This window comes from Argentina anserina, chromosome 6 (genome assembly GCF_933775445.1).
Source record: "Argentina anserina chromosome 6, drPotAnse1.1, whole genome shotgun sequence".
NCBI lineage: Eukaryota > Viridiplantae > Streptophyta > Magnoliopsida > Rosales > Rosaceae > Argentina > Argentina anserina.
Window position 1 is genome coordinate 3,737,820 of NC_065877.1, and position 21,998 is coordinate 3,759,817.

The 21,998-nt window shown below is 38.9% G+C and overlaps 3 protein-coding genes across 4 annotated transcripts; 2 read left to right on the plus strand and 1 right to left on the minus strand.

Annotated features, from left to right (window-relative positions):
• Positions 1–7,554: 7,554 nt before the first annotated feature.
• On the plus strand, positions 7,555–15,245 carry LOC126799720 (protein transport protein Sec24-like At3g07100). Of its 2 annotated transcripts, XM_050526977.1 has the most exons (14): positions 7,555–7,570; positions 8,423–9,600; positions 9,679–9,817; positions 10,393–10,583; positions 11,141–11,248; positions 11,343–11,546; positions 11,719–11,950; positions 12,719–12,868; positions 12,975–13,131; positions 13,350–13,477; positions 13,560–13,882; positions 13,968–14,144; positions 14,445–14,685; positions 14,805–15,245. In XM_050526977.1, the coding sequence occupies exons 2-13, from the start codon at positions 8,482–8,484 to the stop codon at positions 14,676–14,678; spliced, it is 3,162 nt and encodes a 1,053-aa protein (XP_050382934.1). In that variant the 5' UTR covers positions 7,555–7,570; positions 8,423–8,481; the 3' UTR covers positions 14,679–14,685; positions 14,805–15,245. The 2 variants fall into 2 exon arrangements, with proteins under 2 accessions (XP_050382934.1, XP_050382935.1); XM_050526978.1 differs by lacking the exon at positions 7,555–7,570 and having other exon boundaries at positions 8,417–9,600; positions 14,808–15,245.
• A 1,305-nt stretch (positions 15,246–16,550) lies between these two features.
• Positions 16,551–19,675, plus strand: LOC126799733 (uncharacterized). Its single transcript, XM_050526992.1, has 4 exons — positions 16,551–17,549; positions 17,690–18,043; positions 18,265–18,313; positions 19,374–19,675. The coding sequence occupies exons 1-4, from the start codon at positions 16,779–16,781 to the stop codon at positions 19,580–19,582; spliced, it is 1,383 nt and encodes a 460-aa protein (XP_050382949.1). The 5' UTR covers positions 16,551–16,778; the 3' UTR covers positions 19,583–19,675.
• A 228-nt stretch (positions 19,676–19,903) lies between these two features.
• LOC126800996 (ribonuclease S-F11-like) lies at positions 19,904–20,715 on the minus strand. Its single transcript, XM_050528431.1, has 2 exons — positions 20,479–20,715; positions 19,904–20,350 (listed from the first exon to the last, which is right to left on the minus strand). Exons 1-2 carry the CDS (start codon positions 20,713–20,715, stop codon positions 19,904–19,906), a joined length of 684 nt encoding a protein of 227 aa, XP_050384388.1.
• Positions 20,716–21,998: the final 1,283 nt, after the last annotated feature.

The following is a 21,998-nucleotide window of genomic DNA, read 5'->3' on the forward strand; positions in this document are numbered from 1 at the left end:
GAGCGCTGGCTCAATAACGTTGTGGGAAAGAAATCTGCAGCTGAGGAAGTCGAAGGGCGCTGTGAGAATCTGGTGCAAGATCTCATGAAAATAGACTCTGTTCAAGTTGCTCAACCGAATTACATGGCCAATGGAAGCAACTCTAAACCCTAGAGGAATTGCTGATCATGAACAGATCGGCTTCTGAAGATCGCAATCGAATCTCACGATTTGATGAAGAAATGTAGAAACCAGATACAATATTGCTTTGTACGTACTTAATGTTATTGCTCCTTCGTAGCTACCAAGTACCAAGTTTGAATGTGTTGCCATCATATGCGTTTATTATCTATAATTATGAATTTTCCAGAAGAAATTAAGTTTATATATAGTGTTTTTGCTTTAATGCGCGCAATATTCATGTATGTATGCTGCCTTTTAGTTGGTCCTTCCTACCAATACCAACTATGACAACTATGAATGTGTATCAGCCGACTTGTCTCTAACAGACGGACTAAAATCTCATAAATCGAATTCTAGCTGACTCCACCACTTGTACTAAATGAATCAAAGCTAGCTAGCTAGTAGGGCGATTCACAGAAAGAGCCCCCCCCCCCCCCCCCCATCTTTCATCTTTGTATGTTCAATGTTGTATTATCAATGACACCCTGAATATGAGTACGTAAACTTGTGATGCCTCCAGTGCATTGATCGAAACCAATCTACAAGCCTACACAATTGCATGCACATTATAAATTTATAATTATGCGTAGCATGACGACGAATTGTGCACTGGTTGCAATAGTAGCCTCTGCCTTGACGACACGGCAATACCCACTGAGTTGGGTGGAAGTAATCATCATAATCATAATCATATATACTAGTTCTTTAGCCCAAACTGTTGGCTTCAGTTGAAAGATGAAAGTCATGAAACACACCATCATAGCCATGTATATACTGCTACCATGTGGTAATGACCAGATTGAGGATCTGGTGTAGGCGAGCTAGCTAGCTAATGACGAATCGAAGAACAAACACCAACTCACCAAATTATGGTGATAATATGATAATGGTCTCTCTAATATGCATGATCCCTAATAGAGGCATAATTAAGTACTTTTTGACGCATGCATGGGGACTATTTAATATCTCCAAACAGATCTAAAACGCTTAATAACAGATTATGCATCTTGGGTGGTTAAACTGATAATTCCCCAATTCCCCAAAACACTTCATATCCTTCTATTTCAGTGGAAAAGCATGCAACAATCGTCTCTACTAGATCCCATATATATTCACGCACTATTGAAAGAACTCGAAGAGGATCGACAACGCAAATGGAGTTGTTGTGATCAAAGAGACCGAATAGAGATTCCACAATATTACCATATGCTAGACCTAATCCTAGTTTGATGAATTACAGAAATTAAGAGGCCTGAATGTATAATAAAATGTACGTACTCAATTCCACAGGAACTACTTTTCGTTGTTAATTAAATTTTGGACACCAATAATACTCTGAAGGCGACTACAAACTTTTATGAAGCCTCAGTACAATGATAGAAACCAATCCATGAGCCTCACTTATTAGCTGCACCACGATGATGAATATATCCAGCTGTTTTATTCACCCGTACACTGTGCTTGTTAGTTGTTGCAGCAGTAGCTTCTGCCAAGCTGACACGCCAACACCCACTGAGTTGGGTGATACTGTGCTGCTATCATATACGGAACCTCTTTACCCAAGTCTGGCTTCACTACTCACTTTCAAAACAAAAAAAGGGCCTGGCTTCATTCTAAAAATGAAACACACCATCACGATCGAGTTCATGGCCATGCATCATGCATGCATTGCTAGATACCTCTTGGTAATGACTAGACGTTCTGGTGTGGACTAGCTAACTTTTGGTAAATTAAGACACATTGGAATGAGAAGTTCTGGCGTACGTAGACGTGTAGTGGTGTATAAACAACACCAATTTATGATAGTGATGAACTAATGACGAAGATCTCTTTGAAGAATTTAGAATTATATAAACTAATTAATTAATAGGTATAAGGCTAACACTACAAAACCCAGTACGTACTTATGCTTCGATCAAATAGAGTTAGATTCATGCATGCTTCTATTGCTAATGATATAAGTCTAGCATAGTCAGCATATGTATGAGCAGAATGTGAACATTCAAACCACTATACATACAGTACACATATAACACAATCATACAGCAAACAAGCAATGCACGTATGTGTTGGAAAATGGTTGGAAAAACCATTTAAAATCAAATTTTAATTGATTAATTAAATTAAGTTAAATTTATAATTAATCAAAGATGAACATAGATTTTAGTTCTCCATAATGAGGGCTACAAGATCATATGTTTGTTTGTGTAATTTGGTTTGTGGGTGAATAAGAAATTGTCACACAAAGATGACTACTTAGAATGAGGGAAATGTATTTGTCCCACATTGGAAAAGAGAATTGTTGAAAAGACTTTATATAGAATCCATTGTGTATGGATTGTAAAGTGTGTGTAAGCCCCCTTATACCCTCTCGCGCACGTGCACGGGGGGGTGCAAATCCTAGGTCGCAAGGAAAACTCGTGTATACCCGTGCGACCTGCGGACACGAATGCAACACCGAATTGAGGGTCGGAACGCGGATTCTTTTTGCATTTCTGAAAATTCGGTTCAGACTTTTCAAATTCTTCTTTTGTAACAACTGAGTTATTGTGTTATGGAGATAACAGAATTGAAATCAATGTTTGTAACATATGTAACTCATATATGTTATGATCTTTTGATTTCTATAACAGCCATCTTATTAATTGCTGATTGCAAATCCTCACAGTATAAATAGCCACAATCCTTTCATTGTAAAATCATTTCATTCGAAACACAATCCTCTCCCACTCTCAAAATTCTTTTAGCTTTTCTCTGGTGATAGAAAAAGGTACCTTTCGAGTTTGTTGAAGATTCTAGTTAGTAGTGCAACTTCTTAGAATCGTTTAGTCGTTATATCCTGGGAGACAAGCGCCAAGCATCCTTGCACCGGTATAGGAGACGTAAACGTCTTAAGGACAGTGTGGTATCACACACGTCTCGACTAGTTCTTCCATCATCAATCGTTCGGTATTTTGGTTGAATTCATTTTCGTGTTCTTTGTTTTTGATTTATAATTATTTATAATTCAACTTATTAAATTATATATGCAATATATCACTGTTATTATAACATTATACTCCACACGAGGAACTCCGATGTGAACAACTTTGTAGTAGGCTAACATGCCAACTGATTGGTGTGAAAGGGGCAATTGAACCATGATTAGTCGATTTGTTTTTGTATTTAATTACCATGTGATCGACTAAGTTTTTTCACCTTCTTTTGACGGAGACTCTCTAGTCTCCATACCACCTCCAGAGTCGGATTTTGTTTTATGCCTAAACGTTCTACAATCTTTCCAGACCTCACCCAGGTCTCGTATTGATCGCCTTGATGTATATGAAGAAGGGAAGACGCTGGAAAAAGTTGCAAACGGTGGAGGACGCGGCAACAGTGAAAACAGAAAAAGGGAATATCTCGATTAAACTTAACCTCATATCTTGTAACGACCCCAAAATTTCGAGTATAAAAACTCAAAATTTAAAAGTCGTTAAACACCAAACAATCTCAATGAAATCGAAATCATTTAAAATGCCACAACGGATCATCTCTGAGTTCAAAATACAACTCAGTCAAACCGATTATAATTCAACATTATAACAAATGGAAATGTATAATTCTCACAACAACCTCACAAGATAGTCACACCAAATCCTCACACAAGTTTGAGATAAATAACTTCAAGTCATCTGAGTGGTCCGTCAATTCCCGCTAATCCACACCTGCGGAGTTATCCACTACACCATCGAATTGGTGCACCGGGATTGTAAACACAAACCCGGTAAGCTTTACAGCTCGTATGAGTAAAATGAAAATATAACTCGCATAACAATATATACGAAAATCCACAAATCAAACAAATATAAATGCACTCATGAGTCAATGGACGGCCCATCTGGTTGTCCAAAAAAAAAATGAAATGAAGCGCTCATGAGAAATTAAGCAACCCTTCTGGTTACCCAAATGCATTTATAATACGGGTACTAAAGAACGCTGGTACACATCTGTTACCCCTCTCGTAGTACACCGCCGATATTGGGCAACCACCCGCTACCCAACATCCAAAAATATGAGTACTCATGAGCAGATAACCACCCGTTACCTCACATGCAGTACTCCGGCAGACAGACTAGAGCTCTAACTGTATTGTAACTTTCGCCCGGCCAAAGGCTAGGTTCCGACTTGCCAAACACGTACAATAATCTCACATCATATTGTACAAAATCAAGTCCGAAGACAAATCAACATTTTAACAGTCTCCATGTTAAAATCACGTACAATAATCTCACATCATATTGTACAAAAATCAAGTCCGAAGACAAATCAACATTTTAACAGTCTCCATGTTAAAATCACGTACAATAATCTCACATCATATTGTACAAAAATCAAGTCCGAAGACAAATCAACTTTTTAACAGTCTCCATGTTAAAATCACGTACAATAATCTCACATCATATTGTACAAAAATCAAGTCCGAAGACAAATCAACATTTTAACAATCTCCATGTTAAAATCACGTACAATAATCTCACATCATATTGTACCAAAAATCAAGTCCGAAGACAAATCAACATTTTAACAATCTCCATGTTAAAATCACGTACAATAATCTCATATCATATTGTACAAATCAAAATCACATGCTCGATATATAAATCTCGTCATCAAAATGACATAATCACGATAAAGTTATAACAGTATATTATATAGCAAACTATATATATATATGTACATATTTACCATTTATACAATATATATATAATCCATTATATCATATACATGTCTTATTCCATAAACACGTCCGAAGACAAAAACTCATTTGAAGACAAAACTCGTCCGAAAGACAAAACGTTTTAACAAACTCCATGTTAAAATCACGTACAATAATCACACCTCATATTGTACAAATTAAATCACATGCTCGTCATATAATTCTCGTCATCGAAATGACCAATTCCAATGAATTCATAACAGTATATGATATAACAAACTATATATATGTACTTATTACCATTTATACAATATATATGTAATCCACTATATCGTATACATGTCGTATTTCAATATTTAAAACTCTTGCAAAAATCTTGAAATCACCGCAAGGGTAGATTCGTAAATATGTGAGATTTTACTCACCTTCTTTCCTGCGTGCAACTTCCACGACCCTGAAAGTAATTTCTTCACTCGTTTCGTCAGTCACCTAATAGCACGATAAATGCTTAGAAAATGATACTTCAAATATCAAGTGACGATTTCAGCACAGCTAAATGTTGTTCATAAAACATTGTTCATGTTTAATAATCAATGTTTTTACTAAACCACTACTCATAGTACTGTTTTTTGCAAAACACTGTTCACAGTACTGTGTTACCATGCCACTGTTCACATTTACTGTTACAGATCACTATTCATATGAACTATTCATGAGGCGTCACTGTTCACAGTTACTGTTACAGATTACTATTCACAGTTACTATTCAAGTGGCGTTACTGTTCACCGACCGCCACCAATCATCACCAAATTTCACCACCACAACCTAAACAACATTTCCAACAACTTTCTAATTGATACCAAGGTCTAAATCCGAGCCTAAACAGTCCAAACAACGAAGAACATAAATTTGGCACTATTCACAAACCCTAGAAATTGAAAATTTGATTCGGGTACTTACACTTCGATTTGGCTCGATTCTTTTTGTGAGAATGTTGCTGGGACTGAGACAAGAAAACCCCCCAAGAATCTCGAGCTATGGTGGCCGGAGGAGGCGGCGCCGACACAACAGCAACTTCCGGCGGTTGCTGCACCGTGTGTGGTTGTCGCCGGAGTGCAAGGCGTAGCCCAAAAGATGGAGATCGTCGAGCCCGTCTATTTGATAGGTGGCACGACACGAGGCGACGTCGGATGGTGGAGAAATCGACCGGAGAAGATTTTTGGGTCGGGTGAACAATACCCGAGCTGATTTTTGAAAAAAAAAACTGATTTTCTGATTTTTAATCTCATCTCCTTCCTTTTATACTATTTCCAAAATCGGAAACCAAACTTCTGTTACTAACAGCTTTCACATACGACATCCAATTAAAGCGTGCTGAGCGTCTACAAATTCGTATTGACGAACTCTACGACTTTCATGAAGGAAGTTTCGTGAAAAGAGTGACGGATTAAAAGTCAACTCTTGGGTCAAATAAACTTAATCGAATAACACACCTTTGGCTCTCGAAACCAATTTCTACTTTGAATGACAAAATAAAAGGTGTAAAATGTGAATTAAATCAAATTACCATTCCCTTAATTTCTGATAAATTAAAAGAAATGGTATTGAAAATTTGAGTTATTACATATCTTGATACTTCAGAGTCTAATCCTAATCGGAATTCAAAAAGGTGAAAAAAAGGAGAGCCGCAACCTCTAAAACCCGAGCCTCCTCCTATTCGCTAAAGCAGCAACTGCCATAGTCCTCCTGTTCGGTGGTGCTCCGCGCCGGTGAGGCTTGCCTCATCGTCGCCATGAGGCCGCCAGATGAGTGTTGTTAAGTTGGAGTCCTTTGACTTTGCGGATATGTGAGGCCCGAGGGTTTGATTGTTTGATTTGGCTTTTATTTTGTTTGCTGCTTCTTCGAGTTGTGTGGTCGTGGGTTTGGGTTCAAGCGTGGCATAAGAGGGTGTTGTGTTCTTCCCGGTGACAGAGGTGCTTGTTTCATCATCAGAATCGTGGTGTCACTCCTGGGACGCATGCCTTCTCTCTTTGGAGTGGTTATGCTGCTCTTCGAGACTCTTATGTCTTTTTTTCAGGTGGGATGGCATGCGAATTGATCACCAGGATGGGCGGCTTCTTTTGGACGGTCATGGACGTGGACTGGTGCAGCGGTGGTTTGTGCTTTGAGAAGTGGAGTTGGGAACAAGGCTCGGTCGAATGTTGGGCTTAGGGTTTTGCTTTTCTGTGGGACTTGTGAATTTCATGTATTATGTTAGCCCTTAGTTTATTTTTTCTCTAATAATGCTCCTCACCGGGCTTAGGGGATTGTTTCCGAATCTTGATAACAAGTAAACATGTGATATATGAATGATTCTTCATCTCTCTCATTCTTTCTTTTTCATATTTCCTCTCAATCATATTACGGTTTAGTAAACGTGTCCTTAAATGTTTTGTTCACAGTAAACGGCCCCTAAAAGGCTTCATCATTTCGGTTGCCAAGTCGACTTGGGTCGGATCGGGCTATTAAGATCCGACTGGCTTAGCCCAAGTTTAAATACCAATGTCCAATCCTTGCAACTCATACAAGGGAAGGGCGGCAGGCCAGAAAAGAAAAGAAATTTTCATAAAAACCCAAAAAAAAAAAAACACAAAGCGTCGTCGTTTTGGGTCGATGCTCTATTAACCCAGTTACTCTCTCTCTCTTCTCTCTGAAACTCTCTCTCTAGCAAGGTAAGCTTTTCTTCTCTTAATCTCGATTCGCTTCGCCGATTCAATCAAACCCTAACTCTCATTCTTTTAAAGCTTCATAATTGAACTCTCCAATCGCACTTTCACTTTCTAATTCTTAATTTACGATTTCATTATGCTGCAACAAATTTGGCTCATCAATTCTTCATCTAGGGTTTATATTCGTACCTGATCGCTATGAGTATTTGCTTTGTTAATGGACTTTGAATAGGTTAGTATTCTTGTTTCGATCGTATCGCTAAGATCTGCTGCCTTTGTATTTGTCAATTTACGTTCTTCTTTGTAGTTGCTGTAGATTTTAGGGCTTCGAATTGCAGTGTTTCCGAGTTTGGCTTGTAAGTTTGGTAATTTAGACATTGTTGATTATTATTCGGTTCATAATTGGTTAGGGGAAATCTAGTATCAGTATCTGTAGATTCATTATGTAGGATTTATATACTTCAGAGTGTTAAGATCTCGAATTACGGTGATTCGTCGGGTTTTTAGTCTTGGCCAACTATTTCAATTTTGTTTTGTTGCTGATTCTTGTTGGTGGAAACTTAATTTAATGAGTAATGGTGCTAGAGTCTAGTCAAATCTGACAGATTAGAGTATGCATTTAAGCGTTGGGAGTTTCATTAGAGTAGACGAGCTGTAGCAGTGAGATGGAGTATCTTGATATGTTCTTACACTATCTAAAAGAAGTAATTAACGGAGATTTTAATTTCCTTTGCTGTTGTTTGTTAAGCTTACACGCTGCTTTAGAATGAGTGTCAGTCTAGGCTGTGATGTAGTCTCTCGTAGTGACTCTTCTTGGATGATATATCAAAAGTCTATTCTTGCGTGCAGCAGCAGGTTTATCTCATGAGAGCTTTGCCACTACTGAAATAGCAAGTGATTATAGAGAGACACCTATGGGGACTGAAAATCCTGGTCAACCGAATTTTACTCCAAGACCTACCACTACACCTTTTGCTGCACCTCCTCAGACCATGACCCCCTTTTCATCTTCAGGTCCTGTTGTTGGACAAGAGGCACCTGGTATTAGACCTCCTCAACAGACACCTTTTTCTTCGTCTGGGCCTGTTTCTACCTTTAGGCCTACTCCACCGGCGCCTCCACAGACTACCACACCTTATACAAATTTTGGGGCTCCAGGTGGGCCACAGACTGCCATGCCTTTCACAACTTTTGGGGCTCCAGGTGCGCCACCGACTGCTCCCTTTAGGCCTAGCACACCAGCTAGGTTTAATGATCCATCTGTGCCTCCTCCACCAATGACAAATGCACCACCGACTGCTGGACCTCTCTCCCGTTTCCCATCTCCACCATATGCTTCAACACCACAGTTTCCTTCGACAGCGCCACCACCCCCTACCGGTCCTCCACTTATGGGTCAACAACCTTTTCAACCTCCTGGAGGTCAAGTTCCATATCAACGACCACAGCAGCAGATGACTCCTGTGCAAATGGGATCTCCACCTCAAAGTTTAAATTCTGGTCCACCAAGCATGCATATGTCTTCATCAGATCCATCCTTCCTAGCTCCCCAGCCTAATACTCAGGCATCTTTCCCGGGATATCCACGTGTAAATTCACAAGCCCCACCAGCTCAGTCTCCATTTCTTACCCATCAAGGAGGCTTTCCCGCCCCACCTGCAACATCTTCCCCTTTCGCCACTCAGCAAGGAGGTTATGGTGTGCTTCCACCAGTGGGAGCTCCACTGGGTGGGCAGCATCCTGGTGCCGGACCTCCACTAGGTGGTGTCCAAGCCTTGATGGAGGACTTCAGCTCACTATCTATCGGATCTGTTCCTGGATCGATTGAACCTGGAATTGACCCTAAAGCTCTGCCAAGGCCTTTGGATGGTGATGTGGAGCCAAAATCACTTGCTGAGATGTACCCCATGAATTGTCATCCTAGATTTCTAAGGCTTACAACCGGTGCAATACCGAGTTCCCAGTCGTTGTCTTCAAGGTGGCATCTACCTCTGGGTGCTGTTGTTTGTCCACTTGCAGTATCACCAGATGGGGTAAGTGTTATCCTCATCAGAATAATCAAAGATGATTGAAGTTCAATTTGCTGTAATTATATTTTTTTGCTGCTGTAGGAGGAAGTGCCAGTGGTTAACTTTGGGGCTGCTGGGATTATTCGCTGCAGAAGATGTCGGACATATGTAAATCCGTATGTGACATTTACAGATGCTGGAAGAAAATGGCGTTGCAATATATGTGCTCTTCTTAATGATGGTAAACTCCTATTTCCTTTCCCCCAAATATTTTATTGTATGTTATGGGAACAAATTTAAGGTATAGTGTGGGCACGATACTTACTAAGATCGACATCATGCTTCTTTATGTATACCTGTTTTTTTTGGTGAAGGTCTTAATGTGTACTTAAAGCATCTGAGTACTGCATTTTGTTTCTATTTGGTCAGTGTAATACCCTGAGTAGGGCGTGTGCAATATATTCTGCATCACATGTATGTGACATTTCACACAGAATAGCAATGCCGAAAGGTCTGGCACAATACCACTCATTATAGTATAAGCAGATAATTTGTCTATTATGCTACAGTAGCCTTTTGCATGATTATATGTGTATATATATGTTAACTAAGGGCATTGTTTATCATGTTCAATTCAATATCATGTTAAATGATTAAATTTCCTACTAGAGACCACATACTACGGTTACTAATTGAGTCCACTATAGTGGCCTAGTGGGTGTTTGTTTCATAACTTTCATTGCTCGGTTTTGGATAGTATATCTTACATTATATTTTTATTTGGCACCTAAAATATGCCCTATTTCGTTCATTCAGTTCCAGGTGATTACTTTGCCAATTTGGATGCCACTGGCAGAAGAATTGATATGGACCAGCGACCTGAGCTTGCACATGGTAGTGTGGAATTTGTTGCTCCAACTGAATATATGGTGCGGGCTCCTATGCCGCCACTATATTTTTTCCTCATCGACGTTTCTTCATCTGCAGTGAAAAGTGGTATGATTGAGGTAAGCAGGTGTTCTTTTCAATGTTTTTACGAAACTGTGTTTTGCATCATTGAAAGCTGTTGTTTCATTCACAGTAATACAACAGCATAACCGGGCTGGCTATTATAATCTCTTTCTTAGTTGTGCATGCGTGTATAAAGACAGAGGTTCTTTGATTTAATTTAGGAAATTGAATATACTATTTTTTTTAACTATCGAAGTGATATAAGATGTTGCTTGGTATAGGCCATATTTTCCTGCATTGTCCTGATAGAAAAGGGTTTTGCAGTGGCTGGAGTGGCATGATTATTGTGTACTTATGTTTATATAAGATTTTGTTTAATACAGTCCATCTAACTATTTTTTCGTGATTTTTTTTCGTGATTTTTTTTCGATACTAGTCAAGGCTCATATTTTCCTTGTTGGAAATGTTTAAATTCGAAACCTTATCTGAAGTGAATGTAACCAATCGCTCGTGTGTTGGACTTGTACTTTGGTGTAATTTTGTTCTACTTTTGACTGTTAAGGTTTGCTTTCATCTGTTTGAATGAATCAAATTTAAGTCTCACCTTCTGCAGGTTGTGGCCCAAACTATCCGGTCATGCTTAGATGAGCTGCCTGGCCACCCCAGAACACAAATAGGGTTTGCGACTTTTGACAGCACAGTACATTTTTATAATATGAAGGTAAGTTTTTTGGGGCCGTTGATGTAAGTCACTTTTCCGTGTTTCATCCAACCCCTAATATTTGTGCTCGTTTCTTCTGGGTTTGTCTGTACAGTCTTCTTTAACGCAGCCTCAAATGATGGTGGTCTCAGATTTGGACGATGTATTTGTCCCATTGCCAGATGATCTTCTGGTCAACTTATCTGAATCAAGAAGTGTTGTGGAGACCTTTCTAGATAGCTTACCGTCTATGTTCCAGGACAACTCAAATGTGGAATCTGCTTTTGGTCCAGCTCTTAAAGCCTCACTAATGCTCATGGTGTGCTAGCTTTTCCAGTCCCAGTAATTCGCATTTTGAATAGAGAATTCAATCAATTATAGAATAAGTTCTGTGTTTTTCAAGTAATGTAGTTACCATCTTAATGCAATTTCTGAAAGTTGATTATTCAGTTGTTTTGCCATAACTTCTGGGGATGTGTGTGCTTTTGCAGAGTCAACTTGGTGGAAAATTGTTAATCTTTCAAAATACGCTTCCATCTCTTGGTGTTGGCCGCTTGAAATTGCGGGGAGATGATCTTCGTGTTTATGGAACAGATAAAGAACATCCTTTAAGACTACCTGAAGACCCATTCTACAAGCAGATGGCCGCAGAATTCACCAAGTTCCAGATAGGAGTAAATGTATATACCTTTAGTGACAAGTACACTGATATAGCCTCATTAGGTACGTGTTTGAAATTATTTTCTTCACATTCATTTTTATAAAATTATATATATATATATTTATATATATAGAGGCCGGTTACGGAGCGGATGTCCGCATTGTGTGGATTTGTCCGTTCCGGCAATCGGCGACGCGCAACGCTGGTGCCCGCCGCACTCCCCCCTCCCGGCTCTTCTGTATGTGCCGGTCGGAGCTCCAGCGCCGGCCCACGGCTGCTGGAATCTGCAAATTTCCAGATTTTTCCCCAAAACTTGAAATTTGCAGATTCCGGCTGCCGTAGGCTGGCCCTGGAGCTCCAGCCGGCACAGACAGGAGCGCCGAGAGGGGGGGGGAGTGCGGCGGGCACCATCCGCGCCGTCGTGGCGCGTCGCCGACGTCCACACTTTTGGTGCACTGCAGACATCCGCTCTCGATCCTCCCTCTCTATATATATATATGATCTTTTTGCAGTTTGGTAAATTCAATAAATTGACGACTTCTAAATTAACTACAAGTTTCACAGTTGTGAAAAAAAAACTTGTTTTATGTTGTTTGGCATACTTGCATTTAACTGTTTTTCCTACCAACTGTTATTTCGCTTATCCAATACTTTAGTTGTTTTGGAAAAAGACTGTCAGTGTGCGTATATGATGGATTGAGTCTTTACTCTTCAGTATAACCTGCAGATAATGGTTGTGATTTTCAACATACAATCTTATTTTACTGAATTTTGTTTATAATGCTGCAGAAGTTTGAATGTTATGATTCTCACTGGTCTTTCGAATGTAGGTACTCTGGCAAAATATACCGGGGGTCAGGTGTACTATTACCCAAACTTTCAATCTACCATTCATGGAGAAAAGCTGAGACATGAGTTAGCCAGAGACCTTACTAGGGAAACTGCCTGGGAAGCAGTCATGCGCATAAGATGTGGAAAAGGTATGCCATAGATGATTGTCCGAAGATATTCCATTGTATACGCATACGTACATATTTGTCTGTGGTGGAAATATGCTGATGTTTTGTTACTTGTTTACACTCACAGGAGTCCGTTTTTCATCTTATCATGGGAACTTTATGCTGAGATCCACCGATTTGTTAGCACTTCCAGCTGTAGATTGTGATAAAGCATTCGCAATGCAGCTCTCTCTTGAAGATACATTACTAACTATTCAGACAGTATACTTCCAAGTAGCTTTACTGTATCCTTCAGCTCAATTTATTTTTATTTAAGGTACACGTATAGACAGGCCTGTTTGGTGCTTGTTATTCTTCTGCTCATTCACATATCGTGCTATCCTTCCCATTGCTAGCACTACTTTTGTACTCTGCTTCTGTTTGAAGTTCCAATTTATAGTCAACCTTTTTTTTGAATGGCATAACGAATGCCTAGTGAAGTGTCCTTAACATACAATCAAAGATACACTGCGTCCTGCGGAGAAAGACGTATTAGAGTTCATACAGCTGCAGTACCTGTTGTTACAGATCTGGCTGAGATGTATCGCCAGGCTGACACTGGTGCTATTGTCACCTTGCTTTTAAGGCTTGGTGGGTACCTGAAACTCTATGCTGTTGATGTTGTAAATATGTGAGTATTCAGTTTTCTTATTACTGTTGCTGAAAATTGCAGCTATAGAAAAGACTTTGTCGAGCAAGTTGGAAGATGCTCGGAACTCTTTGCAGCTAAGAATTGTCAAAGCCCTCAAGGAATTTAGAAATCTTCATGCTGTACAACATCGCTTGGGTGGAAAGCTGATATATCCAGAGTCTATGAAGCTTTTACCTATGTATGGATTAGCGCTTTGTAAATCAGCAGCTATTCGTGGGGGTTATGCAGATGTATCGCTTGATGAACGGTGTGCGGCCGGCCACATAATGATGACTTTACCAGTTAAAAAATTGATGAAACTTCTATACCCTAGTTTAATACGGCTCGATGAGCATCTTTTGAAGGTATGAATATCCATACACTTCAATTTTTTCCAGGGTAATATCCTTGGACAAATAATTAACTCATTTCTGTTTCTTGTATTTGTAGCCTTCTGCTGATGCTAATGACTTTAATAGATTACCACTAGTAGCTGAGAGCTTGGATTCCAGAGGGCTTTATATATATGATGATGGGTTCCGCTTTGTACTATGGTTTGGTAGAGTTCTTCCGCCTGATATAGCGAAGAATCTTCTTGGGAGTGACTTTGCAGCCGAGTTATCAAAGGTAGGGAGAAAATTAAATTATAAGAAGGAAAATAACAACATTTTAACTACTGTATTAAGTGGTCTGATTCGTGATGATGCACTTGGAACGTCAAGTTCACCCAGTTTACACATCTAGCTTCCACTTATTTATGCGGCATTCTATTCTGCTAGAATAACTAGCCCTTGCTTTTGGTTTAATAATTTCCTGAATTTTCTAAGACGGCCGTTTAAAGAGCTCTATTTTTCTGTGTATGAGAGAGCTTAATACCGATCAGATTCTCATATTTTTTGCTTTATTCTCATTATCTTTGGCAATCAGGTGACCCTTTGTGAGCGTGATAATGAGATGTCAAAGAAGCTATTGCAGATACTTAAGAAATTCAGGGAAAGTGATCCTTCATATCATCAGTTGTGTTATCTTGTAAGACAAGGTGAACAGCCTCGAGAAGGTCATCTTCTACTTGCCAACCTTGTGGAGGAACAGATGGGGGGAACCAACGGTTATGTTGATTGGATGATTCAAGTACACCGGCAAGTCCAGCAAAATCCGTAATATAGAGGTAATATTATCTTTCTATAAATTCATAGTACATAACCAAAACTATCCATGTCCGTACAAGTTACCTTTGTGCCTGTGAAAGATGAGCCCCTTTTGACTTTTGTCTCACTTCCAATGCAGCAGGATGTTTTTTAAACTTATTGCATGCCGCATCTGTGAAATGATGGAGCATATAATTTGTTCAGTGTGATGAATCAATAATTAAGCCATAACAACATTCCCTCACGAGTCTGGTAAAAGGAGCTGAAGATTAGAATGTCGCCGTGCTCAGTTTGGATATACTGTTTGTTCATCACAAGACCCGATATTTAAAAATGTACTCTAGTTCCATATCTTTGTGCCGATTGTTGAGAAATTTTTTGTATGTGATATCCTTCAATTTTTTCCCTTCCAAGTGTTTACAGTTGATTATATTTTTTAAGTAGTTTTATAATGACCTCCCATTTTGATGTATGACTTACCCATCTCAAATACTTTTTGTACATTATTAAATCTCAAATTTGCCTTTTGATACAACAGAAGGAAGAAAATATATAAATCCGTAAAGCTTTCGTTATTGCATCACTCCTGCATACGGCTACGGCTCAACTGAAATAGTTTACAGATTTCTTCTCGAAATAAGCATCCAGAGATGGACTGGAAATCTGGAATCACATAAGAGATTGGGCAGAGTTATAAGGATTTGTTCCTCCACATCTTGCTCAATATTATTGACGGATCGTGTGAGTTCAGCTCTCTCAAGTCTGAACCCTTCTCAAAAGTATCAGTCTTGTGCTAAGGTACAAGACGGAAGAAGCAAAATAATATGAATATGAAGCTCCATAGATTATCAGCGGAAGCAATAAAGAACAATAGGACTGAATTCTTTGATAGAGGATCCGAGACCGTAAAAGATTCAGAACTATAGACCTCCTCTGTTCGTTTTCTTATGCTATAAGAATTCTCTGTAGTGAGGTGAATTCAGACCGAGACTTATGCCATTAGACCAAAGTCACCGAATCACATTGGACATGTGTTGTTGACTTTGGTCCGTTTTCTTATCTTTTGGTAATTACATGAAACTAAACCCAAATTTAGGAGAGGATTACCATATGTACAGGTTAGGTTCTTTCCTTTCTTAATAATTCCAAATTTAGTTTTTGCTGCAGAAATTTTACAGTTACCGACTTACCGTTAGACCTACAGAAGATAAAATCCCTAGTTAACCACTCTGATCATCCCGTCCCAATTCTTAATCCCTTATTTCGCTTCTACCATTTCTTCACTGTCAGTCACGTTGTTGTTTTCACTTCTCTGTCTCTGTCTCTCTCTGTTCCTCCACAAGGTTTCAGGTAACTTGCCGAAATCTCTGAACTCTGAACCTCCTTAATTTGTTGTTTGATTTCGTCTGATATCATCAAACTGTAATCTTTGTTTGGTTATATAAGAAATGTGGAGTCTTGTGTCCAAGTTGATCAAATATAACTATGGTCTCTTCTGACCTGGCTGGCATTTTCGTTTCTGTGTGAATGATAGAGAAGACGTTTGAATATAATGGAGGTTCAGAAAAACATTGAACAAGATTTGGTGGAACAAATCCTCTCAACTCTGCCTCCCAAGACTTTGATGCGATTCAAGTGCGTATCTAAAAGGTGGTATGCTCTGATCACCCATCCCAGGTTCGTAGCTAAGCACTTGTCCATTTCCAACCTCAACAATCGCTCAACTCCTAGCATCCTTTTGAAGCGTTTAGTCTCTAAAGACACTGACACTGATACTGAGACTCGAGCGGTGTTCTCATCGCTTAAATTTCGCAACAATATTGATGTTGATAATGATAGTGATGAACATAGCTTTGTTAAGGGGGTAGAGGACATTGACATTCCTCTTTCTTTGAGTCTAAGGACTGCAGGCTCATCACTTCATATTGTAGGCCATTGTAATGGGATCATCTGTCTAGTTCCAGCCCTTTCCGGTGAGGTGATTTTATGGAACCCGGGAATTCATGAATTTAAGCCACTTCCCCCTCAGCCATACCTTCCTGATTCCCCAGAAATAGTTGTGCTGCCGCCGGGTTACCCTAAAGATGTTCCCTACACTATACATAGGACGTACATGGATAATTTAGGATTTGGCTATGATCCCAGGTCTACTGACTACAAAGTTGTTAACATCGGAGTTCCTCGTGTGGAATATTTTCGTGATGGATATGATATTAAGCTTCCTCTTAAAACAGCTGTATATGCATTGAGTACTGATTCTTGGAGAGAGATGAAGACTTTTTCTTTGGAAACAGAATCTACTATCCTTTTGCTTGAACGCTTCCAGGTGTACTTCAATGGAATGTGTTATTGGTCTGGACAGGAATTGCATAAGGAAATACTTATATATGACGCGATGAATGAGGAAATCATTAGGGACATTATCATTTTGTTTGATATGGCTGAGGAGGTATTTCATGAGATGTTGTTGCCGGATAGTCTATATGATCCCTTCGTACATTGTTTTAGCTATCAACTCCTAGTGTGGAATGAATCGATTGCTCTTTTTGGATTGCAAAATGATGGATCACTATATGGTGAATCTTTTGGAATATGGGTGAGAGATGAATTTGATGGTCCTAAGAGCCCTTGGATCAAACATGTATCTTTCGAGCTCATTGAAAAGCCATTAGCATTTCTGAAGCATGATGAGATCCTTATGGCGGAGGCCGACACAATGAACACAAAGGGAAACATATTCTCTTATAACCTCAGTACCAAGAAGCGCAAGTATCTTCCCATTCAAAGCATGCAAAATGACTCTAAAGTTGTTGCTTATGACAATTACAGTATAGTTTCAATTTTGGGTGTCAACAAGCTGGAGAAAACGGATAATTATACCATGGTAAGTTTTTATTTCGTACTATGTTTTCTGTTCAAGTCCTTGACACAAATATATATGCATCAATCACGATGTATAAATAATTTCTATAGTTCAGATATGGAGCACTATCCAAATTATAGTTGTTTCACTCTATTTTATAGGATGGCTCTTGTTTTTGGGAGTACTCTTCTTTCCCATCTTCTGTGGTAGGCAATGAATGGCATTCGTATTCAGTATGGGCAATACCACCAGATGATGTGTCTCTCAGGGTCAAGAAGGTGATGCAGGGCCTTAGATCGGAGTTTGGTGGCCCGGAAATTGAGCCGCATATTACTGTTGTGGGGTCTATTCGAATGACACATGAGGATGTGTGTAACAAGTTTAGATCTCTTCAGTCTTGTGTTACTTCTGGCTACAAAGCTAAAGTTAACAGTGTGGTAATTAGGAGTTTCTATTACCAGTGTGTTTCGCTCCTCATTGATTCCTCATTTTCGAATGATGATGAGTCCTATCAGGTATTCAACTTTCCACTTTCATATCAATTTGATATATTTTTTTGTGAGTGGATATCATTCTGATCTTTTGATGACTTAAAATGTCTATTTATATTCCGGCGTCTGGGAATAAATGCATTATGTGCATGAGATTTGGTTAAAATTGTGAAACTTTTTGTTCAAACATCTTATTATTTCTCATATGCAATTTACTGGTACATTTTTTAATTTTTTTATCTCAGTTATGGACAGCAACGGGATCCTGCGGTAGTTGTTTTGGTTTCAAGAATGGTAAGTTCTTTTTATTGGGGAAAATTCTATGGTGCAGAGCTGCATGCGTGCAGCGCCCCTAATCCACCGTCCATACACCTCACACACTCACGTGTATTTCAAGACATCCTCTATCCACCGTTCGATTCGGTATGTATGGTATGCAGCGCTACACCATAGACGAATCATGTTGCTATGTTTAGTAATGTTACTTTTTGGTTATAAAGAAGTCAGACCAAAGACAGAAAAAGATATAACTATCTCAAATGAGTTTCACAATTTTAATGTGTTTAGTAATGTATTACTTTTTAAAAAATGTAAAAAATGCAAAACAAAACTGATTGAAAATATAGTAGATGACGAAAAGAAGATGATAAAAGATAAAATTATTTTTCATGTTCAATATCTGATTATCTGTTGGGTTTGAGAGAAAGAGACGGGGAAAGTGGTTTTATACAGCATTCTGAAGTCTTGAATCTAATTAAGTTGCCAATATTCTTTCAAATTTCAATTGCGTGTTAATTGAAGAGCACCACTGGCATAAAGATTTTATAAATTCATTATGCTTTTAATCTCGTTTTTGTTTATGAAATCTATGAAGACTATCTCGACCTGTAACTATAATGATGGAACTTTAACCCCGAGCAAATTGTTTGTACTTAGATGAAGGTTCTTTTTATTCCCTAAGATGTCAATCCTTCTGCCTTTGATGCTCTCCTTAAATTGATTATGACATAGTTCTTGAAGCAGAAATGCCATATGTTAGTGTTGCATCACAATGCTACCCTAAATCTGATGCTAAATTGCTAAATATGAAGTTTATTCATATGCCTTGTCCTCTGAAATATGGGATACAGTAAGATAAACCAATTAAGGGCGCATTTTAGAGAAACTAATTAATTGTTGCTGACTTGCTGAGTATTTAGACAATATATATTAGAATTTCCAATGCTATTACTCTACAATTCTGCAAAACCTGAAAATCTAATAATTAAAGTACACTTCGAGCTTTAGCTTGATTAATTGGTTTTGTTAGTAAAAATCATTCCTTGAATGCGATTTGTGTGTGCTATTTGCACAGGTGTTAGGCCACATTTGAGTCTGCTATATGGAAATCTGACAGAAGAAGAGAGTAGAAAAGCTCAAGAAAAGGTTAAAAGTCTGGATGAGAGCATTACCAGCATGAGCTTCCCCATAACTCGACTTGCATTGTACAAAATTGACTACAAAGATAAGACTCTCAAGTCGTGGGAGAAGATTGCTGAATACACCCTGCGATATCTCGATTAGTTCTCCTAATCACCTGCTTATCAAAGCTTGTTATATGATTAGACTGTATCAGCCTTAAGTGTCTCGATCTGTTGCAATCATGTATTAGAATCGATGATCAGTTTGTCAACTTTGTTAGTGCAATACTTACTGACTGGAATAATTTTAGCTTTATTCATACCATCATTCTTAATTATTACGTACATGCATAAGAGAAAAACTATATATAAAGGAAATGGGAGGGATTTATCCACAAATCATCGTGTTCGATCCCCATGACATTTCTGATCCTTATTATAAGCGCAGAAGCTAAATATCACACTGTTGTAACTACATACGTAATCAGTAACCATAATGTAGAATTGGACCGTCGCAAGATGACCGTCGTGGGCCACAAGGAACCACTCGGACTGCCCAACGATCAAGACAGATGATGACTTCCTGCAGTAGCCAATTATAAACGGGACCTACTTTTACCTTCTTGCACATAAGCAGAGGCTTCTCCGTGGTGACCATCTGAATGGCTGCTTCAATGTCAGCTGTATAGTAATAATTACCAGGGTAGATTTGCTTAGGGGAGGCTCCAAAGAGATTATAGGGATTGAATCGAATCCACCCCCAGTAAGCTTGCCTGAAGTAGTCCATCTGCTTCAGATTGTTCTCCGAGCAGGTCCCGTGTTTGTTGTACTCGTAGCTCCAGAAGCCCAAGTTGGTATAACCAGCTTTCAACTGCGGCCATGCTTGCGGCAGAAAATAGTCTCTGAGACCATGGTTTTCGGCAGCGAACATCTAATCAAGTTCGATTCATTTCGTCAGAAACAGAATTTGGAAAATGAAATGAAAAATAGGCCCTAAGTAATGCAGATACATATCCGTGCATGCGTGCAATAGTGGGGCTAATGTGCAATATACCTCACCTCAGCAGGATCAAAGGGTGTGCCAACGCATTTATATTCAAGGGTTGAGTAGTTACTGGGCCAGAGGCCGTGAATTGTAAAAGTACCGCGCGGGAAATTTGGGCTACAATCTGGATTATTATAGCAGAAGGTAGCCGGCCATTGCAAAACTAGCTGCATGTAATCGTAGGTATTCGCAGCATTAGCTGCTCCACTCGAAGAGAGAAACAGCATGACCAGTAGGACGAATATAGCCATGACCGAATATTGTTATTAAGGATACCAACACAATTTTTGTTCAGATTGGAATGAGATACTTAGGGCACAAAACGACCGGGTATAAATAAGCCCTGGAAATCAAGGATTCTGCAGTTTACGTACGCATAGTGCTTGAGTGGTTTGGTTGTGATCGAAAATGACATGCAACTGATTGCCATGTTAATTAATTGCTTATAACATTATTAGGGGTTGTGCATGCTATAATTAATATATATGGTGACTTTTAGTATTGAGTTATGCCATATTACAAGTAACATGTCTGTGTGAATGGATGCTAATCTCGTCTCTACATGCCATATGTACATGTACGAAATGAGCAAAGAAATTGTCCAAAGGGAAAATAGTCTATATAGTCTGTACATATACATGATAATTGTGCACTCAACATCGATACACACCCATATTCACATTATTCACTACACCTGCGCATGAGTGCGTACGTGAAATTTCTGCTATACTTCATGCATTTAGCTAGTTATTCGATCAGCTCTTATGTTAGCGTCCTTAATTGTTGACAAAGGTTTGCTTGTTCAACTAATGTATTAGTCCGATCCACTAGATTTTATCTGATCGATGGAACAGCTGATTATTGCTAAATAGTGAAAGGGAGATCGAGAAGCAGAAGATTAATTTGAGAGATTGGACCTCGATCGATCGAGTGATAATGATTATGGGTTAATGATTGAGACCACGATAAAGAAGAGGGATTTGATGTCAATTAATTAGCTGGAATATTGCAAACTTCGTTGATATCTCTAGTTGTATATCTAGATAGGTATTTCTAATTCCAGTAATAATTAACAAGCCAGTTCATCCATTTACTAACCAGGTAGCTAGCTACTATTTGTATTGATAATGATATATAACGTTCTCTTACACAAATATACTGCACTAATGAATTCGAAACAGATGATGGGGACGTGATTGATAACAACAATGAAAGCAAGATCGATACACTATATGAGCTTGTAGTCTTGTACGAGGATTCAACTAGCCACAATTAAAGAATCTACGATTTAGAAAGAGTCAACTAGATGCGGATCTGGGTATTCGTTCGCTTCCACGATCATGTAATAGAAACCAACACATTACCAAATTCGAAAAAAGACTGGAAAAAAAAAAGTAGTTTAGCCTCAGGTTTTGCGCATCAAACTTTGCCAAAAGGTACCTTGCAACTCAACTTCATTAGTAATTAGCTAAGCTCATACGTCTTTAACTATGAAGCACAGCTACGGACACGGGCTTAGACACGCGAACTGACT